This window comes from Saccopteryx bilineata, chromosome X (assembly GCF_036850765.1).
Source record: "Saccopteryx bilineata isolate mSacBil1 chromosome X, mSacBil1_pri_phased_curated, whole genome shotgun sequence".
In the NCBI taxonomy this organism is placed as follows: domain Eukaryota; kingdom Metazoa; phylum Chordata; class Mammalia; order Chiroptera; family Emballonuridae; genus Saccopteryx; species Saccopteryx bilineata.
This window is the reverse complement of record NC_089502.1, coordinates 94,405,858-94,423,479: the sequence shown is the minus strand read 5'-3', so window position 1 is coordinate 94,423,479 and position 17,622 is coordinate 94,405,858. Positions and strand designations below refer to the sequence as shown.

General features: G+C 37.8%; 1 protein-coding gene across 1 annotated transcript in view; it reads left to right on the top strand.

Moving 5' to 3' along the window:
* The window catches only part of MAOB (monoamine oxidase B), a 165,553-nt gene extending 149,509 nt beyond the window's left edge, over window positions 1-16,044 (top strand). Inside the window, exons 12-15 of the mRNA XM_066249767.1 lie at window positions 8,426-8,523; window positions 13,395-13,506; window positions 14,074-14,136; window positions 15,136-16,044. Coding sequence (XP_066105864.1) covers window positions 8,426-8,523; window positions 13,395-13,506; window positions 14,074-14,136; window positions 15,136-15,288 — 426 coding nt within the window. The 3' untranslated portion in view covers window positions 15,289-16,044. The remainder of the gene's footprint in view (window positions 1-8,425; window positions 8,524-13,394; window positions 13,507-14,073; window positions 14,137-15,135) is intronic.
* The last annotated feature ends 1,578 nt before the right edge of the window (window positions 16,045-17,622 follow it).

Here is a 17,622-nt window from a genome sequence, read left to right as displayed (position 1 = left end):
CTTGTAGTATAGCTTGATATCAAGAAGTGTGATACCTCCTACTTTATTCTTTCTTTTCAAGATTGCTGAGGCTACTTGTGTTTTTGTTTTTTGGGTTTTTTTTTTTTTTGGTTCCATATACATTTTTGGAATATGTGTTCTATATCTTTGAAGTATGCCATTGGTATTTCAATTGGTATTGCATTGAATTTATAAATTGCTTTGGGTAGCATAGACATTTTAATGAAGTTTATTCTTCCTAACCATGAGCATGGTATATTCTTCCACTTGTTTGTATCTTCTCTGATTTCTTTTATCAATGTTTTATAATTTTCCAAGTACAAGTCTTTAATCTCCTTAGTTAAATGTACTCCAAGGTACTTTATTTTTTTGGTAGTAATATTAAAGGAGATTATTTCCTTAATTTATCTTTCTGACTGTTCATTGTTGGTGTATAAAAATGCCTCTAATTTCTGAGTATTGATTTTGTATCCTGCCACCTTGCTGAATTCATTTATCAGGTCTAGTAATTTTTTGACTGAGACTTTGGGGTTTTCTATATACAACATCATATCATCTGCAAATAATGATGGTTTCATTTATTTTTTTCCAATTTGGATGCCTTTTATTTCTTCTTCTTGTCTGATTGCTGTGGCTAGGATTTCCAGGACTGTGTAGAATAAAAGTGGTGAAAGGGTGCACCCAGGCCTTTTTCCTGATCTTAAGGAGATTGCTTTTCATTTTTGTCCATTGAAAATGATGTTCACTGTGGGTTTGTCATAGATGGCCTTGATCATGTTGAGGTATGTGCACTGTATTCCCACTTTGTTGAGAGTTTTGATCATGATTGGGTGCTGGATTTTAACAAATGCTTTCTCTGCATCTGTTGATATTATCATGTGATTTTTCTCCTTCCTTTTGTTTATGTGATGAATCACATTGATTTATTTGTGAGTATTGTACCAGATTGCCTCCCCAGAATAAATCCCACTTGATCATGATGTATGATTTATTTCATATATTGCTGGATCTGGTTGGCTAATGTTGAAGATTTTAGCATCTAGATTCATCAGGGATATTGGCCTATAATTTTCTTTCTTTGTGTTGTCTTTGCCTGGTTTTGGAATCAGAATTATGCTCACCTCATAAAAGGAGCTTAGAAGTCTTCCTTCCTCTTGAATTTTTTGAAATAGCTTGAGAAGGATAGGAATTAGTTCTTCTTTGAATATTTGGTAGAATTCACTTGTGAAGACATCAGGCCTGGGGCTTTTGTTTGTTGGGAGTTTTTTGATAACTGTTTCGATCTCATTTGTTGTAAATGGTCTGTTTAGGTTTTCTGATTTTTCTAGATTGATTTTTTAAAAATATTATATGTTTCAAGTAACCTGTCCATTTCATCTAGGTTGTCTAGTTTTTTGGCATACAGTTCTTCATAGTATTTTCTTACAATCCTTTGTATTTCTGTTGTGTTAGTTGTTATTTCTCCACTTTCATTTCTAATTTTATTTATTTGAGTCCTCTCTCTTTTTTTCTTGGTGAGTCTGGTTAAAGGTTCATCGTTATTGTTTACCTTTTCAAAGAACCAGCTCCTTGTTTCATTGATCCTCTGTATTTTTTCTTTAGCCTCTATGTAATTTATTTCTGCTCTGATTTTTATTAATTCCTTCCTTCTACTACCTCCAGTCTTTACTTGCTGTTTTTCTTTCTATTTTTTTACATGCAGGGTTAAGTTGTTTATTTGAGCTTTTTCTAGCTTCTTAAGGTATGCCTGTAATGCTATGAACTTCCCTCTCTGTACTGCTTTTGCTGTGTCCCATAAATTTTGAGTTGTTGTATGGTCATTATCATTCGTTTCTAGGATTTTTTTAAAATTTCTTCTTTGACTCATTGTTAATCCATTCGTTGTTTAATAATATGCTATTTAGTTTCCAAGTGTTTGAGTATTTTTCAGTTTTTCACTGTGGTTGATTTCTAGTTTCATGCCATTGTGATCAGAGAAAATGCTTGATAGAATTTCAATCTTCTTAAATTTGTTAAGACCACTTTTGTGCACTAACATGTATTCTATCTTAGAGAATGTCCCAAGAGGACTTGAAAAGAATGTATATTCTGCTGCTTTATGGTGAAAGGTTCTGAAGATATCTATTAAATCCAGTTGGTCTAGTGTGTCCTTTCAGTCTGCTGTTTATTTGTTAATTTTCTTTCTTGAGGATTTATCTAGTGATGTTAGTGGGGTATTGAAATCCCCTTCTATTACAGTATTGCTGTTGATCTTGCCCTTTATATCCATCAAAGTTTGCTGTCTATATTTAGGTGTTCCTATATTAGGTGTGTAGATATTTATAATGGTTATATCTTCCTGGTGGATTGCTCCCTTTATAATTATGTAGTGACCTTCTTTATCTCTTACCATAGCCTTTGTTTTAAAGTCAATTTTGTCTGATATAAGTATTGCTACTCCAGCTCTTTTTTCATGTCCGTTTGCATGAATTTTTTTTCATTCTTTTACCTTAAATCTATGTGCATCTTTTGTTTTAAGGTGTGTCTCTTGTAGGCAGCATATGTATGAGTACTGTTTTCTTACCCACCAGCTACCCTATGTCTTTTGATTGGATCATTTAATCCATTTACATTTAAGGTTATTATTGATATGTAGTTGTTTTCTGCCTTTTAATTCTTTAAAGCTGTATTCCTTTTTTGCTATATTCTTTTCCCCCTTTGATCTATTTACAACAGGCCCCTTAACATTTCTTGCAGTACTAGTTTGATTGTAATGAATTCTTTGAGTTTCTCTTTGTCTGGAAAGCTTTTATTTCTCCTTCAGTTTTAAGCAATAGCCTTGTTGGATAAAGTATTTTTGGTTGTAGGCTCTTGTTCTGCATTATTTCGAATATTTCTTGCCATTCCCTTCTGGCCTCAAATGTTCCTGTTGAGAAGTCGGATGTCGTACTTATGGGGGCTCCTTTGTAGGTGATAGCCTTTTTTTCTCTAACAGCTTTTAATATTTTCTCTTTATCACTTAGCTTTGGTATTTTAAGTATGATGTGTCTTGGTGTAGGTTTCTTTGGGTTTCTCTTTATTGGAGTTTTCTGTGCTTCTGGAACTTGTGTGCCTTGTTCCTGCATCAATTTTGGGATGTTTTCAGCTATGAATTGATTGAACAAAGTGTCTATCCCTTATCCTTTCTCTTCTTCAGCAACCCCTATGATGCAGATGTTATTTCTCTTCATGTTGTTACAGAGCCTTTAGAATTTCCTCAGACTTTTTAAGTCTCTTTTCTTTGTGCTGCTCTGCTTTTATGCCTTCATTTATCTTGTCCTCTAACTTGCTGATTCGATCCTCAGCTTCATCCATCCTGCTTTTAATTCCTTCCATTGTGATCTTCATTTCTGATATTATATAGTCATTTCTGACTGATTCTTTTTTATTATTTCAATGTCCTTTTTTATCCTTGCTATCTCATTTTTTAGGTGTAGATTATGTCTGTCCATCTATTGTTGTTCTAAGATTTTTGAGCATCCTAACTATCATTATTTTAAACTCTGCATCTGGTAATTTGGTTATATCTGACTCACTGAAGTACTTTTTCGGGGATTTATCTTGATTCAATTGGTTTGCATTTTTCTACCTTTTCATTTTGTATGTGTATAAGAAGAGTGTGGCCACTGGAGTCCAATGGGTGTGGCCTCTTTGTTCCCTAGGTGTGGTCTGTCTTTAGGCCCACCAACCCCTCTGCCACTGCCTCCGGCATTTGGGTATGGGCATTGCCAGCTGTAGCTTTTGCTCCAGTTTCCTCCTCTCTTCCAGGGGATGGGCTGTGTTCATGTGCCTAGTCTACAAGCCTTGGCCTTTGCCCCGCCCACATGTGTGGGTCTCTGCTCTACACTGGGGCCGCAAGCCTCGGCACCATGGGCAGGGGTGAGCACCTTTGCTCAGCCACAGGTCTCTGCCTATTCCCGGGCTTTTGCCCCACCCCCATGGGCAGAGTTGCACAGGCATGTCGGGCCCAGGGTGGCTGAGCGCCAGCACTCAGCTGTGGGTCTTGGCTTGTTCCTGGGCTTCTGCCCTGCCCCTGCAGTTGAAGTTGCTCTGGTGAGTCTGGCCAAAAGCCCCAGCTCTGTGGGCTGGACAGGGCTGCATGCCATCACTCAGCTGCAGGTCTCTGCAGTTTCCTGGCTTTTGCCTTTCCCCTGTGGGTGGGATTGCAGGCAGGCCCTCAGCCGGATGGACCAATTTAGTGCACCCTTTCTGCCCCTGGCAAGCGAGACTGAGCTCACGCGGGGCCTCAGTTATTGCTGGCCCATCTTCTACCCCATCAACAGGACCATGCTTCCACGTCCTGCCACCGCCCTCCCTCAGGTGAGCTCTCAGCAGTGTGGGTGGGGGTGCTGGAGCTCAGACCCTAGCATCAATACTGTATTTCTTAAGGCTCCCTCCTTCTAAGTGACTCTGCTCTGAATGCTGCAGAAGAACTTGTTCGGCTGGTGTCCTGCTTTCCTTTGCTGGTATTGCTGTTTCCAGGGGAAATATTTATTTTAGATTTGGGGAGTGACTCAGCCCAGGGGTTAGGGTGGCCGTCCGTCAAAGTTTTTCTGCCTATGCCTCCTAGGTTACACTCTCTTCCTGCTGCTCCAGTTCTCTCCTCTCTCCCTTTCCCGCAGAGCCCCGGTTGAGTGGTTGTGAAACAGGTCTTCTGTGTGGTCCCTTTAAGAAGAATTCTAGGTCTGAAAAATCTGTCTCTTTCTCACAAACAGTATCCTGACTTATTTCGCAGCTAAATACTGTCCATACACTTCTTCTAGGCTCTGGGGCTGCAGGCTGAGGATTTGTTCCTGGGTCCCAGGACCCTCCCGTCTCCACTAAACTCATTTCCCACCATGCAAGTCTCTCTGAGCTGCCTCTCCGCGTTTCCGCTTTTCCTATCAGTCTCAGTGTGGCTTCTTCAGTGTTCCTTGGTTAAAGAGTCCTCTTAGTTTAGTCCAAGGTTGATTTTTCCAGATAATGGTTCTTAATATTAAGTTGTAATCCACTTTGGTTCTGGGAGGTGGAAGTTGGTACATCTCCCTACTCGATCGCCATCTTGTCTTCTTAGGTGCAGCCTACTGCTTTCCACAGCTGACAGCTCAGGTGGCCTCGCGACCGTCAGGCAGTCTTGTTACAGCCCGTCCTTCAGTGTGCAGTGTGGCTCTGGGCCCACAGGAGTAAGCACCTGTCTTGTTGATAATAGCTAATCTAATCTAATAGGCATGAGGTGATATCTCATTGTAGTTTTGATTTGTATCTCTCTAATAGCTAGTGAAGATGAGCATCTTTTCTTATATCTATTGGCCATTTGTATTTCTTCCTGGGAGAAGTGTCTGTTCATGTCCTCTTCCCATTTTTTTATTGGGTTGTTTGCCTGTTTGTTGTTGAGTTTTGTAAGTTCTTTGTATATTTTGGATATTAGGCCCTTATCTTTGCTGTTGTTTGAAAATACCATGTCCCACTTAGTTGGCAGTCTGTTTTGTTGTCAGTTTCTCTTGCTGAGAAAAAACTTCTTAGTCTGATGTAGTCCCATTCCTTTATCTTTGCCTTCACTTCCCTTCTTCCCTTGCCTTTGGATAGACTGCAAATTTTTATTTTTATTTATTTTTATTAATTTTAATGGGCTGACATTGGTAAATCAGGGTACATATGTTCAGAGAAAACATCTCTAGGTTATTTTGACATTTGATTATGCTGAATTCCCATCGCCCAAAGTCCAATTGTCTTCCGTCACCTTCTAACTGATTTTCTTCGTGCCCTTCCCCTCCCCCAACCCCTCCCTCTCCTCCCCCCCACCCTGTAACCTCCACATTCTTGTCCATGTCTCTGAGCCTCATTTTTATGTCCCACCTATGTATGGAATCTTATAGTTCTTAGTTTTTTCTGATTTACTTATTTCGCTCAGTATAATGTTATCAAGGTCCATCCATGTTGCTGTAAAGGAACCGATGTCACCATTTCTTATGGCTCAGTAGTGTTCCATAGTATATATGTACCAAAGCTTTTTAATCCACTTGTCCACTGATGGACACTAGGGCTGTTTCCAGATTTTCGCTATTGTGAACAATGCTGCCATATACATGGGGGTGCATTTCTTCTTTTCAAACAGTGCTATGGTGTTCTTGGGGTATATTCCTAAAAGTGGGATAGCTGGGTCAAAAGGTAGTTCGATTTTTAATTTCTTGAGGAATCTCCATACTGTTTTCCACAGTGGCTGCACCATTCTGCATTCTGACCAGCAGTGCAGGAGGGTTCCCTTTTCTCTACATCCTCGCCAGCACTTATTCTTTTTTGTTGTTGTTGATGAGCACCATTCTGACTGGTGTGAGGTGATATCTCATTGTGGTTTTAATTTGCATTTCTCTAATGATTAGTGATGTTGAGCATTTTTTCATATGCCTATTGGCCATCTGTACGTCCTCTTTGGAGAAGTGTCTATTCTTTTCTTTTGCCCATTTTTGGATTGGATTTTTTGTCTTCCTGGTGTTGAGATTTACAAGTTCTTTATAAATTTTGGTTATTAACCTCTTATCAGCTGTACTGTCAAATATGTTCTCCCATTTTGTAGTTTGTCTTTTTATTCTGTTCTTATTGTCTTTAGCTGTGCAGAAGCTTTTTAGTTGGATAAAGTCCCATTTGTTTATCTTGTCTTTTATTTCACTTGCCCGTGGAGACAAAGCAAATATATTGCTGCAAGAGATGTCAGAGAGCTTACTGCCTATGTTTTCTTCTAAGATGCTTATGGTTTTACAGCTTACATTTAACTCTCTTATCCATTTTCATTTTATTTTTGTGAGTAGTGTAAGTTGGTGGTCTAGTTTCATTTTTTGCAGGTAGCTGTCCAATTTTCCCAACACCATTTGTTGAAGAGGCTGTCTTTACTCCATTGTATGCTCTTACCTCCTTTGTCAAATATCAGTTGTCCTTAAAAGTGTGGGTTTATTTCTGGGTTCTCCATTCTGTTCCATTGATCTGTGTGCCTGTTCTTATGCCAATACCAGGCTGTTTTGAGTACAATGGCCTTGTAGTATAACTTGATATCCAGAAGTGTGATACCTCCGACTTTATTCTTCCTTTTCAAGATTGCTGAGGCTATTCGTATTCTCTTTTGGTTCCATATAAATTTTTGGAATGTGTGTTCTATATCTTTGAAGTAAGTCATTGGTATTTTAATCCGTATTGCATTGAATTTATAAATTACTTTGGGTAATATAGACATTTTAATGATGTTTATTCTTCCTAACCATGAGCATGGTATATGCTTCCACTTGTTTGTATCTTCCCTGATAGACTGCAAATTTTTAAAACAAAATATTTTATCAAACTTTATTTATTTTATTATTTTTTTTATTTTTCTGAAGCTGGAAATGGGGAGAGACATTCAGACAGACTCCCGCATATGCCCGATCGGGATCCACCTGGCATGCCCACCAGGGGCGACGCTCGGCCCACCAGGGGGCGATGCTCTGCCCCTCCGGGGCATCACTCTGTTGTGACCAGAGCCATTCTAGCACCTGGGGCAGAGGCCAAGGAGCCATCCCCAGTGCCCGAGCCATCTTTGCTCCAATGGAGCCTCGGCTGTGGGAGGGGAAGAGAGAGACAGAGAGGAAGGACGGGGGGGTGGAGAAGCAAATGGGCGCTTCTCCTATGTGCCCTGGCCAGGAATCAAACCTGGGTCCCCCGCACACCAGGCCAATGCTCTACCGCTGAGCCAACCGGCTAGGGCCTTATCAAACTTTAAATAAAGTGACATTTTTCTCTTAAAAGTTGCCATGGTCATTTTATCTCTTCAAAATAATACTTAGTGATAATGGATATGTTTAGTTACTTTAATAAATAATTTGAGCTTTGCAAAATGTCATGTAATGTTTTGCCTGTTCATGGCAGAAACATACTTAGACCAATAACTATTTATAAGTAATAGAATTTTCTACATCCCATGGAAACATTTTGTCTAACTTTTTTCAACAAAGTTCAATTTCACCAAAACATAAATCCAACCATTCTTTTTTCTTGACAGACATGTTTTTTGTTTGTTTGTTTGTTTGTTTTTTCCTACTCCAACTACTCCAGAAGCACAAATCCTTGTTTAAACTTGCTTTGAATACATTAGGCACTAAAACTTATTAAAACTTGAGACCAATTTAAAAATGGAACTAGACAATTTCAACTTATAAATAGTACCTGAGACATGAATGAACCAACTGAGAAAAATTTTGAAGTCAGAATTTCTTAAAAGTTTATTACCAAGAAAATTTACATGCCCAAAGAAATCTTTAAAAACATCAGGATAATATGGCTATACTTCAAACATATATATAGTGGTTCTTCAACATGAAGCCTGCTGAACTGTGTTTGATTTATTCTGGAGTATATAGTTTCTTTTCAGTTTTCTTTGAGCTTTTGTCACTTTGCCTTGCAGCCCGTGCACTATGAAGAGAAGAACTGGTGTGAGGATCAGTACTCAGGAGGATGCTACACGACTTATTTCCCCCCAGGGATCATGACTCAATATGGAAGGTAGAGTAAAAATGTGCTAAGGTGAATCTAAACTCTAACCAGGTTTATGTAGCTATTCTTTTCTTTGGAAATATATATATATATATTTTATATATATATATATATATATATGAAAAAAATATATATATGTATTCATCCCTAGTTTCAGTTGTATCTTGTGAATCTCATGAAAGAACATATAATTCTCCATCATGGTGGTGCCTTTCATTCTTTATTTGAAGAAGTAATCCCAATTAATATAACCAAAGAAGCTTTAAGCATAAGAACAGGAATTTTAGATAGTCAAAGGGTCACATATTGCCAGAAGAAATATCTTTATATTTGAGTGTATAGCTCAGTAAAATTTGCTTAAATGGAACTGTATAAGTACAACATAGGTATAGTATTATAAAAAATGATTTCTATACCTCAAAGTGAAGGGGTTTGGTTTACACTCCTGATTCTATCAATAATCAACTTGGTCATCCTGGATAAGTCATGTCATCTCCCTGATCCTCACTTTACTTAGCAGATGTATGAATAAACACAAATGGTATATAATAAATAATAATTAGTATGTTAATAATCAGTCTCATTTTTTAGCATATTTATTGAGATATAATGCACATACTACACAATTTACCCACTCAAAATGCATAATTCAATGATTTTTAGCATTCAAAGTGCTGTGCATCCAAGTATGACTCATTGGTGTTTAGTTAATTGTATTTGATGATAACAACAAAGTGTGAATTAGTGATACATCAGTGATTATCATAATTACGAGAGTAATACGCAATAATTTATTGTCAAAAGCTCAGTCTAAACAAAATAAGAAATGTAGAGTAGTGAGTAAAAGGCTATTGAGAGTGCATAATTAAAAGAAGGTGTGAGTAAATGTAAATGACTAATCAATCTGTCCATGAAAACTGGTCAAATATTAAAACCTATAGCTATGAGAAGATACATGATGAATTTGGTTAGCACGTTCCCAGTTTTCCTGAAGATGGCAAAATATCATCTGTGAGAACATTCTGGGGCCAAAGGGCACCACCTGATTAGCTACTTATTGGATTAATTAATTGTTGAATATTGTGAGCGTAGAATATGTCAATAGTAATGGTTTAATTCAACATTTATTGACTAAGTTGTAACAATTTGTCTAGCCTTGTGCTTAAAATTTTGATATCAAGAAAAGCTCACTCACCTGACCAGTAGTGGTGCAGTGGATAGAGCATCAACCTGGGATGCTGAGGTCTTAGGTTCAAAACTCCAAGGTCACTGCCTTGAGCACAGCATCACCAGTTTGAGCACAAGGTTGTGGGCTTGAGTGTGCAATTATCGACATAATCTCAGTCACTGGCTTGAGCCCGAAGTTGCTGACTTGAGCAAGGGGTCACTGGCTCAAGTGGAGCCTCCCACCCCATAAGGCAGTATGAGAAACAATCAGTAAATAACTAAAGTGCCACAACTATGAGTTGATGCTTCTCATCTCTCTCCCTTCTTCTCTTCCTCTCTCTCTCTCTCTCTCTCTCTCTCTCTCTCTCTCTCTCTTTCAAAAAAGAAAAGAAAAGAAAAAGAAAAAAGAAAAACCTTCTGTGAAGGAGTTGACAATTTTGGGGGCTGGGGTAGTGTTAGGAGTTGGTATAAGAACACGGAAGGAAGAGAACATCAAACATTTCTTTAATGCTATGGTAGGGACTTTAATTACCAGATTAAGTACTGTAATAGAGGGATATACAAATAGCAAGGGAACCCAAGAGGGACAGGCTGTTCGTACCTAAGGAAATCTAAAAATGCTTCATAATACCTATACCATCTGAGGATTATAGAAGGCAGAGAAAGGCTATTGAGGAATGCACTGTAGGCAGGTACTTGGAATCCTACAAGTTCATGGAATATTCAGGGAAAAGTTCTGCATGGCTGGGCTCTGGGTGCTACAGAGGATGAACTGGAGAATCAAAAAGGAGATAGGATAGATAGGATCTTTTACTTCATTTAACACATTCAGAAATGTAAAACTTAATTTTTTAACAGAGAAAAGCCAATCAGAGCATTTCTTTTGTTTTTGGTTTGTGATGTAATTAGATTTCTGACCATGGAGAGGGAAATTCATGCTCAATCCCATAAGGTGTGTCAGGAAAATACCTGTTGACAATGGAGTGTGGGGAGTAAAAGAACACTCACCTACACTGGCCTGACCATGTCTACATGAGAGAAGCACGATAAACTCTTATCAGTTATTCGTGGTGACATGGTAATGCCCCTTTTCATCTTTATTTCTTCCCAGAGACATGTGCCAAGCTTCATATCACTAGCTTCAATTTGTAGGATAGAAACTAAGGCGCAGCATATTTTAGCGATTTAACTCCTAGCATGAGCAGGGATTACCTGCCCATATGGCCTCCCTTGATCTTTCAGGTTAATGACGTTTGGGATACTGCAGGAAGCTTTATCTTCATAGATCTTCCAAGCTTTATCTTTTTGGAAGTATACAGAAATGGTCTTCTTTTAGATGAAAAGAAGAGTACAGGTTTAGTATAGAATAAACACACATTTCTTCAACAATTTTACTTTTGTGTAAACTAAAAACTGATACAAGTGATTAAGCAGAAAAACAAATAAGGAAATATTTTACTGCCTCAAACCATGGGAAATATACATAGAAATATCCTTTTTGTAAATGTATACTGTCTGCTCACTCACCTGCAAAAGAGGGGCAGGGATTTTTCCTTCTCTAGGTGTAGTAAGATTTGTTTCTTTGAAGCCCAAAGGGAAGATTTTCACACCACAACTGCAGAAAAGATAACTGTTTGAAATTAAATTTTGGTTTTTACATTATTGCATTTTAATTGTTGGCACAATTAATTATCTAAGTCTTTATTATATTTTCTAATATTTAATTATTTGAGGTGGCCTGGCCTCCCACAGGTTTCCAATTTGGGGTTAATTCCCTGTGTTTGAAAGATGTAAAAGTGTGATGAAAGCAACATTGTTTAATGAACATGGAGGAAGTAAATTTACTTTTTCTTTCAGGGAAACCTTCCTGAATACCCTTAGGTTATTCATTTAATGCTGACTATGAATCGGTCCAGTTTATTTCATATATTATCATCAGTATTCTAATATTCTAAAATATCTTCTATTTTCTACTCCCTTTTTTCTTTATGGCTACATTAAGAGCTGAAGAAGGAAAACCCACCAATTCAAGCCATCCCGTTTGGTTTTCTGATAAAAGGTCTGGTGGTGTACAGTGTGTTACAGTGTGAACAATGTATGGGTACATGGTTGTTAGCTCTGGGTAGAGACATCTCTTACTCCATATAATGGAAACCTGGGATAGGATGAATCATAACATGTTGACAGTGTTTGTCAAGGGGCAAAAAACTGTCCCTCTTAGAAGCCAAGTGCTGTGACACATTTATCCTTTTGTGTAATATATGGACACTCTTTGTTAACCAGTGATGATGGAACACTAGACAAAATAGAGACCTTGACATCTACTAGGCCTAGTTTAAATCCTGTCTCTGCTATTTGAAAGCAGTGTGGCTGTTGGCAAGTCACTACACGTTTCTCCTATACTTTGCTTGCTCATGTGTAAAATGGGATAATAAAAAAAGTTAATGGGATAATGATCATAGTAGTTATATCATAGAGTTTATTAAAATGATTAAAGAAATAATTCAATAGATGGAGGGAGTACAACCAAGTGTTTAAGATTGTATGCTCTACAGTTAGTTATCATCTCTGCCACTTACTAGCTGTGACCTAGAGTTAATTACCTTGCTGCTTGTTAGGTTCCTCAAGAAGCAGACTCTGAAACAAAGATTAGCATACAAGATATGTGCTAAGGTCAGCCTTTGGTATCAACACCTGTGAGAGAGAACTGAAACAGGAATGGGCAGAGGGAAAAGTTGGGCTGTAATACAGTTCCAGTAAAGGCCTTAGCTGTCACTACAGGGAGCTGTCACTACAGGGAGCTAGAGATGGCCCTTTAGAGTTGTTGTGAGTCGAGTGGGTCAGGTCTTAATAGCCCCCATGACGGTCAGTCATTAGATTCAACTGCTGCTGGAAAGAGGCATGAACTTTAGTGAGTCAATTTTCTTCAGCAAGGGCAATATCCAAAGAGGACTGCTATCAGAAGATCATCATTTGGCAATGTTTACAGCAGCTAAAATAATCCCATCATTCTTGAAGAAAGATCTGGGAAATGTACCACAATGTCTACCACAGTCTCTGGTACTTCTATATTCTTATTTGCAAAGTGGGGATAAAAATAGTTCCAAACTTATAGAGTTATGGGTGAGGATTAATGCACTAAGAAGAGCGTTTGGCACCTAATAAAATTTAACTATTTCAATCTAAAGCAATAAAACTCAACACTATTAGAGGTAAGCGCTCATGAATGGTAGTTTTGGAGCCATAGGCAGACTCAAATATTTGTTATGTTACTGGTAAAAAAGGTATTAGAAATCATTGGACTCTGCCCTTGAAGAGATGTGAATCCAGAGCTCAGTGAGAGAAAGTGATTTGCCAAGTTTATTGATGGAATAGCCAGGTAGGGACTAGGGCTTATGTTAGTTTATAAAGTGTAAGTGAGCCATAGAAGGAGCTACACATGACTTCATGTAAGTGAAAAAAATACATGCTCAACTGATGTCAGTCCCTTTACTTTGTAAGCTCATAGTGCAAGAGTGAACTGTGGCTTTTATTCCATTTTGTCTGTGACAAGGATCATGCAAGAACTGGAGAAACCTGTGAAAATTTTCCTATAATTAACAATGTACTCCTAATGTTTAAAATCTGAGGAAACCAACCAGCCTTGATCTTTGTGGGATGGTTCTCTGGTTCTTTGATACTGACTACTTCTACCTCTTTATTCTTGATTCAAGGGTTCTACGTCAGCCAGTGGGCAGGATTTATTTCGCAGGCACGGAGACTGCCACACACTGGAGTGGTTACATGGAGGGAGCTGTGGAGGCTGGGGAGAGAGCAGCTCGAGAGGTAGGGCCTGGGGTCACAGGCTGTGGGGAAAGAAGCAACTGATGGGCCTGACAAGCAGGAGAAAAATGTTTGAGATCCTAAAGGCCAGCTCTCCAGTAACTTCCATCTAAAGACAAATGAAACACAATTTTAACAGTAGTCTCAGTTGAAGTGAACACCTTAACCCAAAAATAACAATGAAAATATTTATCATGTCACCCAAGATAAACAGAGCCTATGGGCCAAAAGATCACTATGGCTCCCCTTGAGAAATAACCAAAGTCTAATAATATAGAACCAAGCATGTTTCTATTAGGACTCAGAATTTATTTATATATTTCCTGACAATTCCTCTGATTTCATCTCTATTAGGTCATGTTCACAAACAAAATTTATGATGAGGAATTGGAGCCTCTTATACCATCAATGAAAGACTTTTTCAAGCTTTTTAAAGGTTGAGTGGACCATGTTGGCTATTACCTGGCATTTTTTGACAGATATCTTGAGATTCATTCCTTTATTTAAAGAGAAGATTAAGAGGAACATGGTGTCATATTTGTTATTCACTAGGATACTCTTTCTTTTCAGATCCTGTATGCTATGAAGAAAATCCCAGAAGATGAAATCTGGCAGTCTGAACCAGAGTCTGTGGTAGGCTATATTTTATTTCATGAGTTGAAATCTCTTTTTTCTAAAAACAATTACTTGCTAAAAGGACACACTTGTCTCATTTGTCTATAGTCACACGTCTGTCCCTAAGTGATTTAGCCCATGAATGTTTAGTAGTATGGACTAAGACAGAGGTGAGAGATTTAGAACTTAAACTTGTAACAGCTACATTCATTACAGATTACTAGGAAAGATACGATTTTTTTTGGTCTGAGGCTTTTAAAAATATTAAGAACTGAACACATGTTTGTTGAATAAATCATTAACCTGGTGATTCTCAACAGCTGGTAGGAGATGAAAAGAAGATATGGCAGCATTCCCTGTCTAGGGGCAAAAGGATGAAAAGAAATATAGCAGATTTAGATTAAAAATATATTTTCAATATATGCACTGTTCTTTTTGTAATAAAACCCAGGAAGTAGTCCTGACTGAAAAGAAAGACATGTACAAGATAGATTCAAATGCATTGTAGAGGACAAGGGTCAAAATGATCAAAGTTATTCTAAGTGTGAAGTTGAAAAGAATAACCCTGTCAGTCCAATTTATTTTTTAGTGTTTGTCAAAGATGAGATTGAGGGCTGATTGGACCAACAAATATTTTTCGGGTACCTACCTGCACCAGCGGTTGTGATAAAACACCAGCAGTGCTTTCAGAGAGCTCAACATGCGATTGAGAAAACAGATGATAACCAAAAAGCACAAGTGTGATGAAGAGCACATGCTGAGAATGTAAAGAGAGTGATCCTCTGAGCCTGGGGGCACAGGAGAGGCTCCTTAAGGAAGAGGTATAACTTGAGGCTTGAAGAATGCCTCAGAATAAGTTAAGGAAAAGGCACAGTAGGGGATGGGGCTTAGTGTTATGATCAAAAGGAATGTTATGTTTAATGGTCTATAGGTTGGCAAGAGTGAGTCATGTTCAGAGAACAAGATGAAATACTGTGCACAAGCCCTCTACTGACACCAAATGTTCTTTGAACCCAGGATGTTCCTGTGCACCCCATTACCATGACCTTTTTGGAGAGACATTTGCCCTCTGTGCCAGGTCTGCTGAAACTGATTGGATTGACTACCATCTTCTCAGCAACTGCCCTTGGTTTCCTTGCTCACAAAAGGGGGTTACTTGGGCGGCTCTAAAAAGAAGGCATCTGTAATAACACCTTCTTTCTTTACTTGGTGTGTGAGTGTGGGGATGGGGTTGCAATAAAGTTACATGCAGGTACACAGACTCTACCATGAGTTGGGGAGCATGAAGATAAGTCAGACTACTAACCATAAAAAATAGTATCTCTTTCTTCATTTTGGTCTCTGCTTATTGTCCCCTACTTGGCTTAGCATTCTGTCTTATACATTTTGAATTTATTGTCCCCATAATCTTCACAGTAATTAAGCAGTTTTATTTAAGGTTCTTGCTGTCCCACAGCACACCTTGCCCATGCACAATAAATAAATAAATAAATAAATAAATAAATAAATAAATAAGCAAGCTGTTTTTCCCCATCTCCATGGCTCTGTGCTTCTCCCTCCTCTTACCTGTAAAATCCTCATTTTTCAAGTTCTTGGCATTTGTCCTTGGAATCCTGTATTGTTATAGCTGGAACACCTTAGAGACCATCTAGCTCTCACTTTCTATTTTAGAGTTGAGCCAACTAAAGCTCAGAAAGGTGGAACATAAATTCCTAAGCTCCACAATAAGACCCTGACAGTTTAGAGAATAGAACACAGATTTATTGCTTTTCCTTCCTCCTAGGTTGTATGCCCAATAACCCTCCTCTACTCCCTGCTATGGTTGCTGATTGTGTCCCCTTATAAGGATTTACTCTGTACTGAGTTCTTATGTACTACTACTACACTACTACTACTATTGTTATACAATAAAGTTTATTAACCAGATGTCTGTATTTTTTATTAAATAATAACTTTCAAGATTTTGACAGATTAAATCAAAATACAATATTAGACATATAATGGTGGCTTTAAAGTATTTAGTCAGAATTTCCTTGATGTCCAAATAATGCATGCATTTTAATTGCATGATCCATCATGGGTGGTGCGTTTCTGAGTATTGGTAAGTGATTTATAATTACATGATAAGGATGCTAAAAGAGTTCCTAACTTTTACTCTCTCTAAAAAAACTGTCAAAGTAATTGACATATTAATAAGCAAGATGCTTTAATTATTAAGATAATTATATTTTATCTGTTCTTTCATAGTCCTTATCAGTGAAAATATTTTTACTAGATACACACATTTAAAACTTCAGTTCATAAAAAATTAAGAATAGAACTACCATATGAACTAGGAATCCTCTTACTGGATATCTATGTGAAACACTCAACAACATTGCTACGCACAGACACATACACTCCCATGTTCATCACATCATTATCATTATGGCCGAGACATGGAAACAACCAAAGTGTCCCTCAATAGAGGATTAGATAAAAAAAAGATGTTGTACATATACACAATGGAATACTATTCAACCACAAGAAATGATGACATACTGCCATTTATGACAACATGGATGGACCTTGAGAACATTATACTAAGTGAAGTAAATCAGAAAAAGCTAGGAACTATATGATTTCACACACAGGTAGAATATAAAAATTAGACTAATGGACATAAATAAAAGTGAAGTGGTTACTGGAGAATGGGGTAGGAGGGAAGAGAGTAAAGGGGGACAAATATACCATGACAAAATGATTTGACTTTGAGTGATGAGCATACAACACAAAGAACAGTTAAAATGCTATAGGAATATTTACCTGAAACCTATGTACTCTTATTTTATTTTATTTTTTTACAGAGACAAAGAGTCAGAGAGAGGAACAGATAGGGACAGGCAGGAATGGAGAGAGATGAAAAGCATCAATCACCAGTTTTTCATTGTGACACCTTAGTTGTTCATTGATTGCTTTCTCATATGTGCCTTGACTGTGGGCTTTCAGCAGACCAAGTAACCCCTTGCTCAAGCCAGCGACCTTGGGTCCAAGCTGGTGAGCTTTTTGCTCAAACGAGATGAGCCCATGCTCAAACTGGCTACCTCGGAATCTCGAACCTGGGTCCTCCGCATCCCAGTCCAACGCTCTATCCACTGCGCCACCACCTGATCAGGCTATGTACTCTTATTAATCAATGTCACCCTATTAGATTTAATTTCTAAACAAAAAACAAACAAAAAGAACCCTAGAGTTTCATGGCCCATTAAATTCTATTTACTTTTCAAATGATATCACTTCAAAGGACTTTTACCTCTCAACTCCCAAAGTCATCTTTTGTCAGGATATATTTTAAATTTGTAAATGACCATTCTCACATCCTCCCTTAAAAAATGAAGTTTATTAATCTTAGCATAAATGGAATTTAAGAAATCCCTTAGGACTAATCAATCATAGTATAGTGTTTCTGATTTTACAGTGACATTTACATTCATGAATTTACAAAAATTTTAGAGACAAACAGAG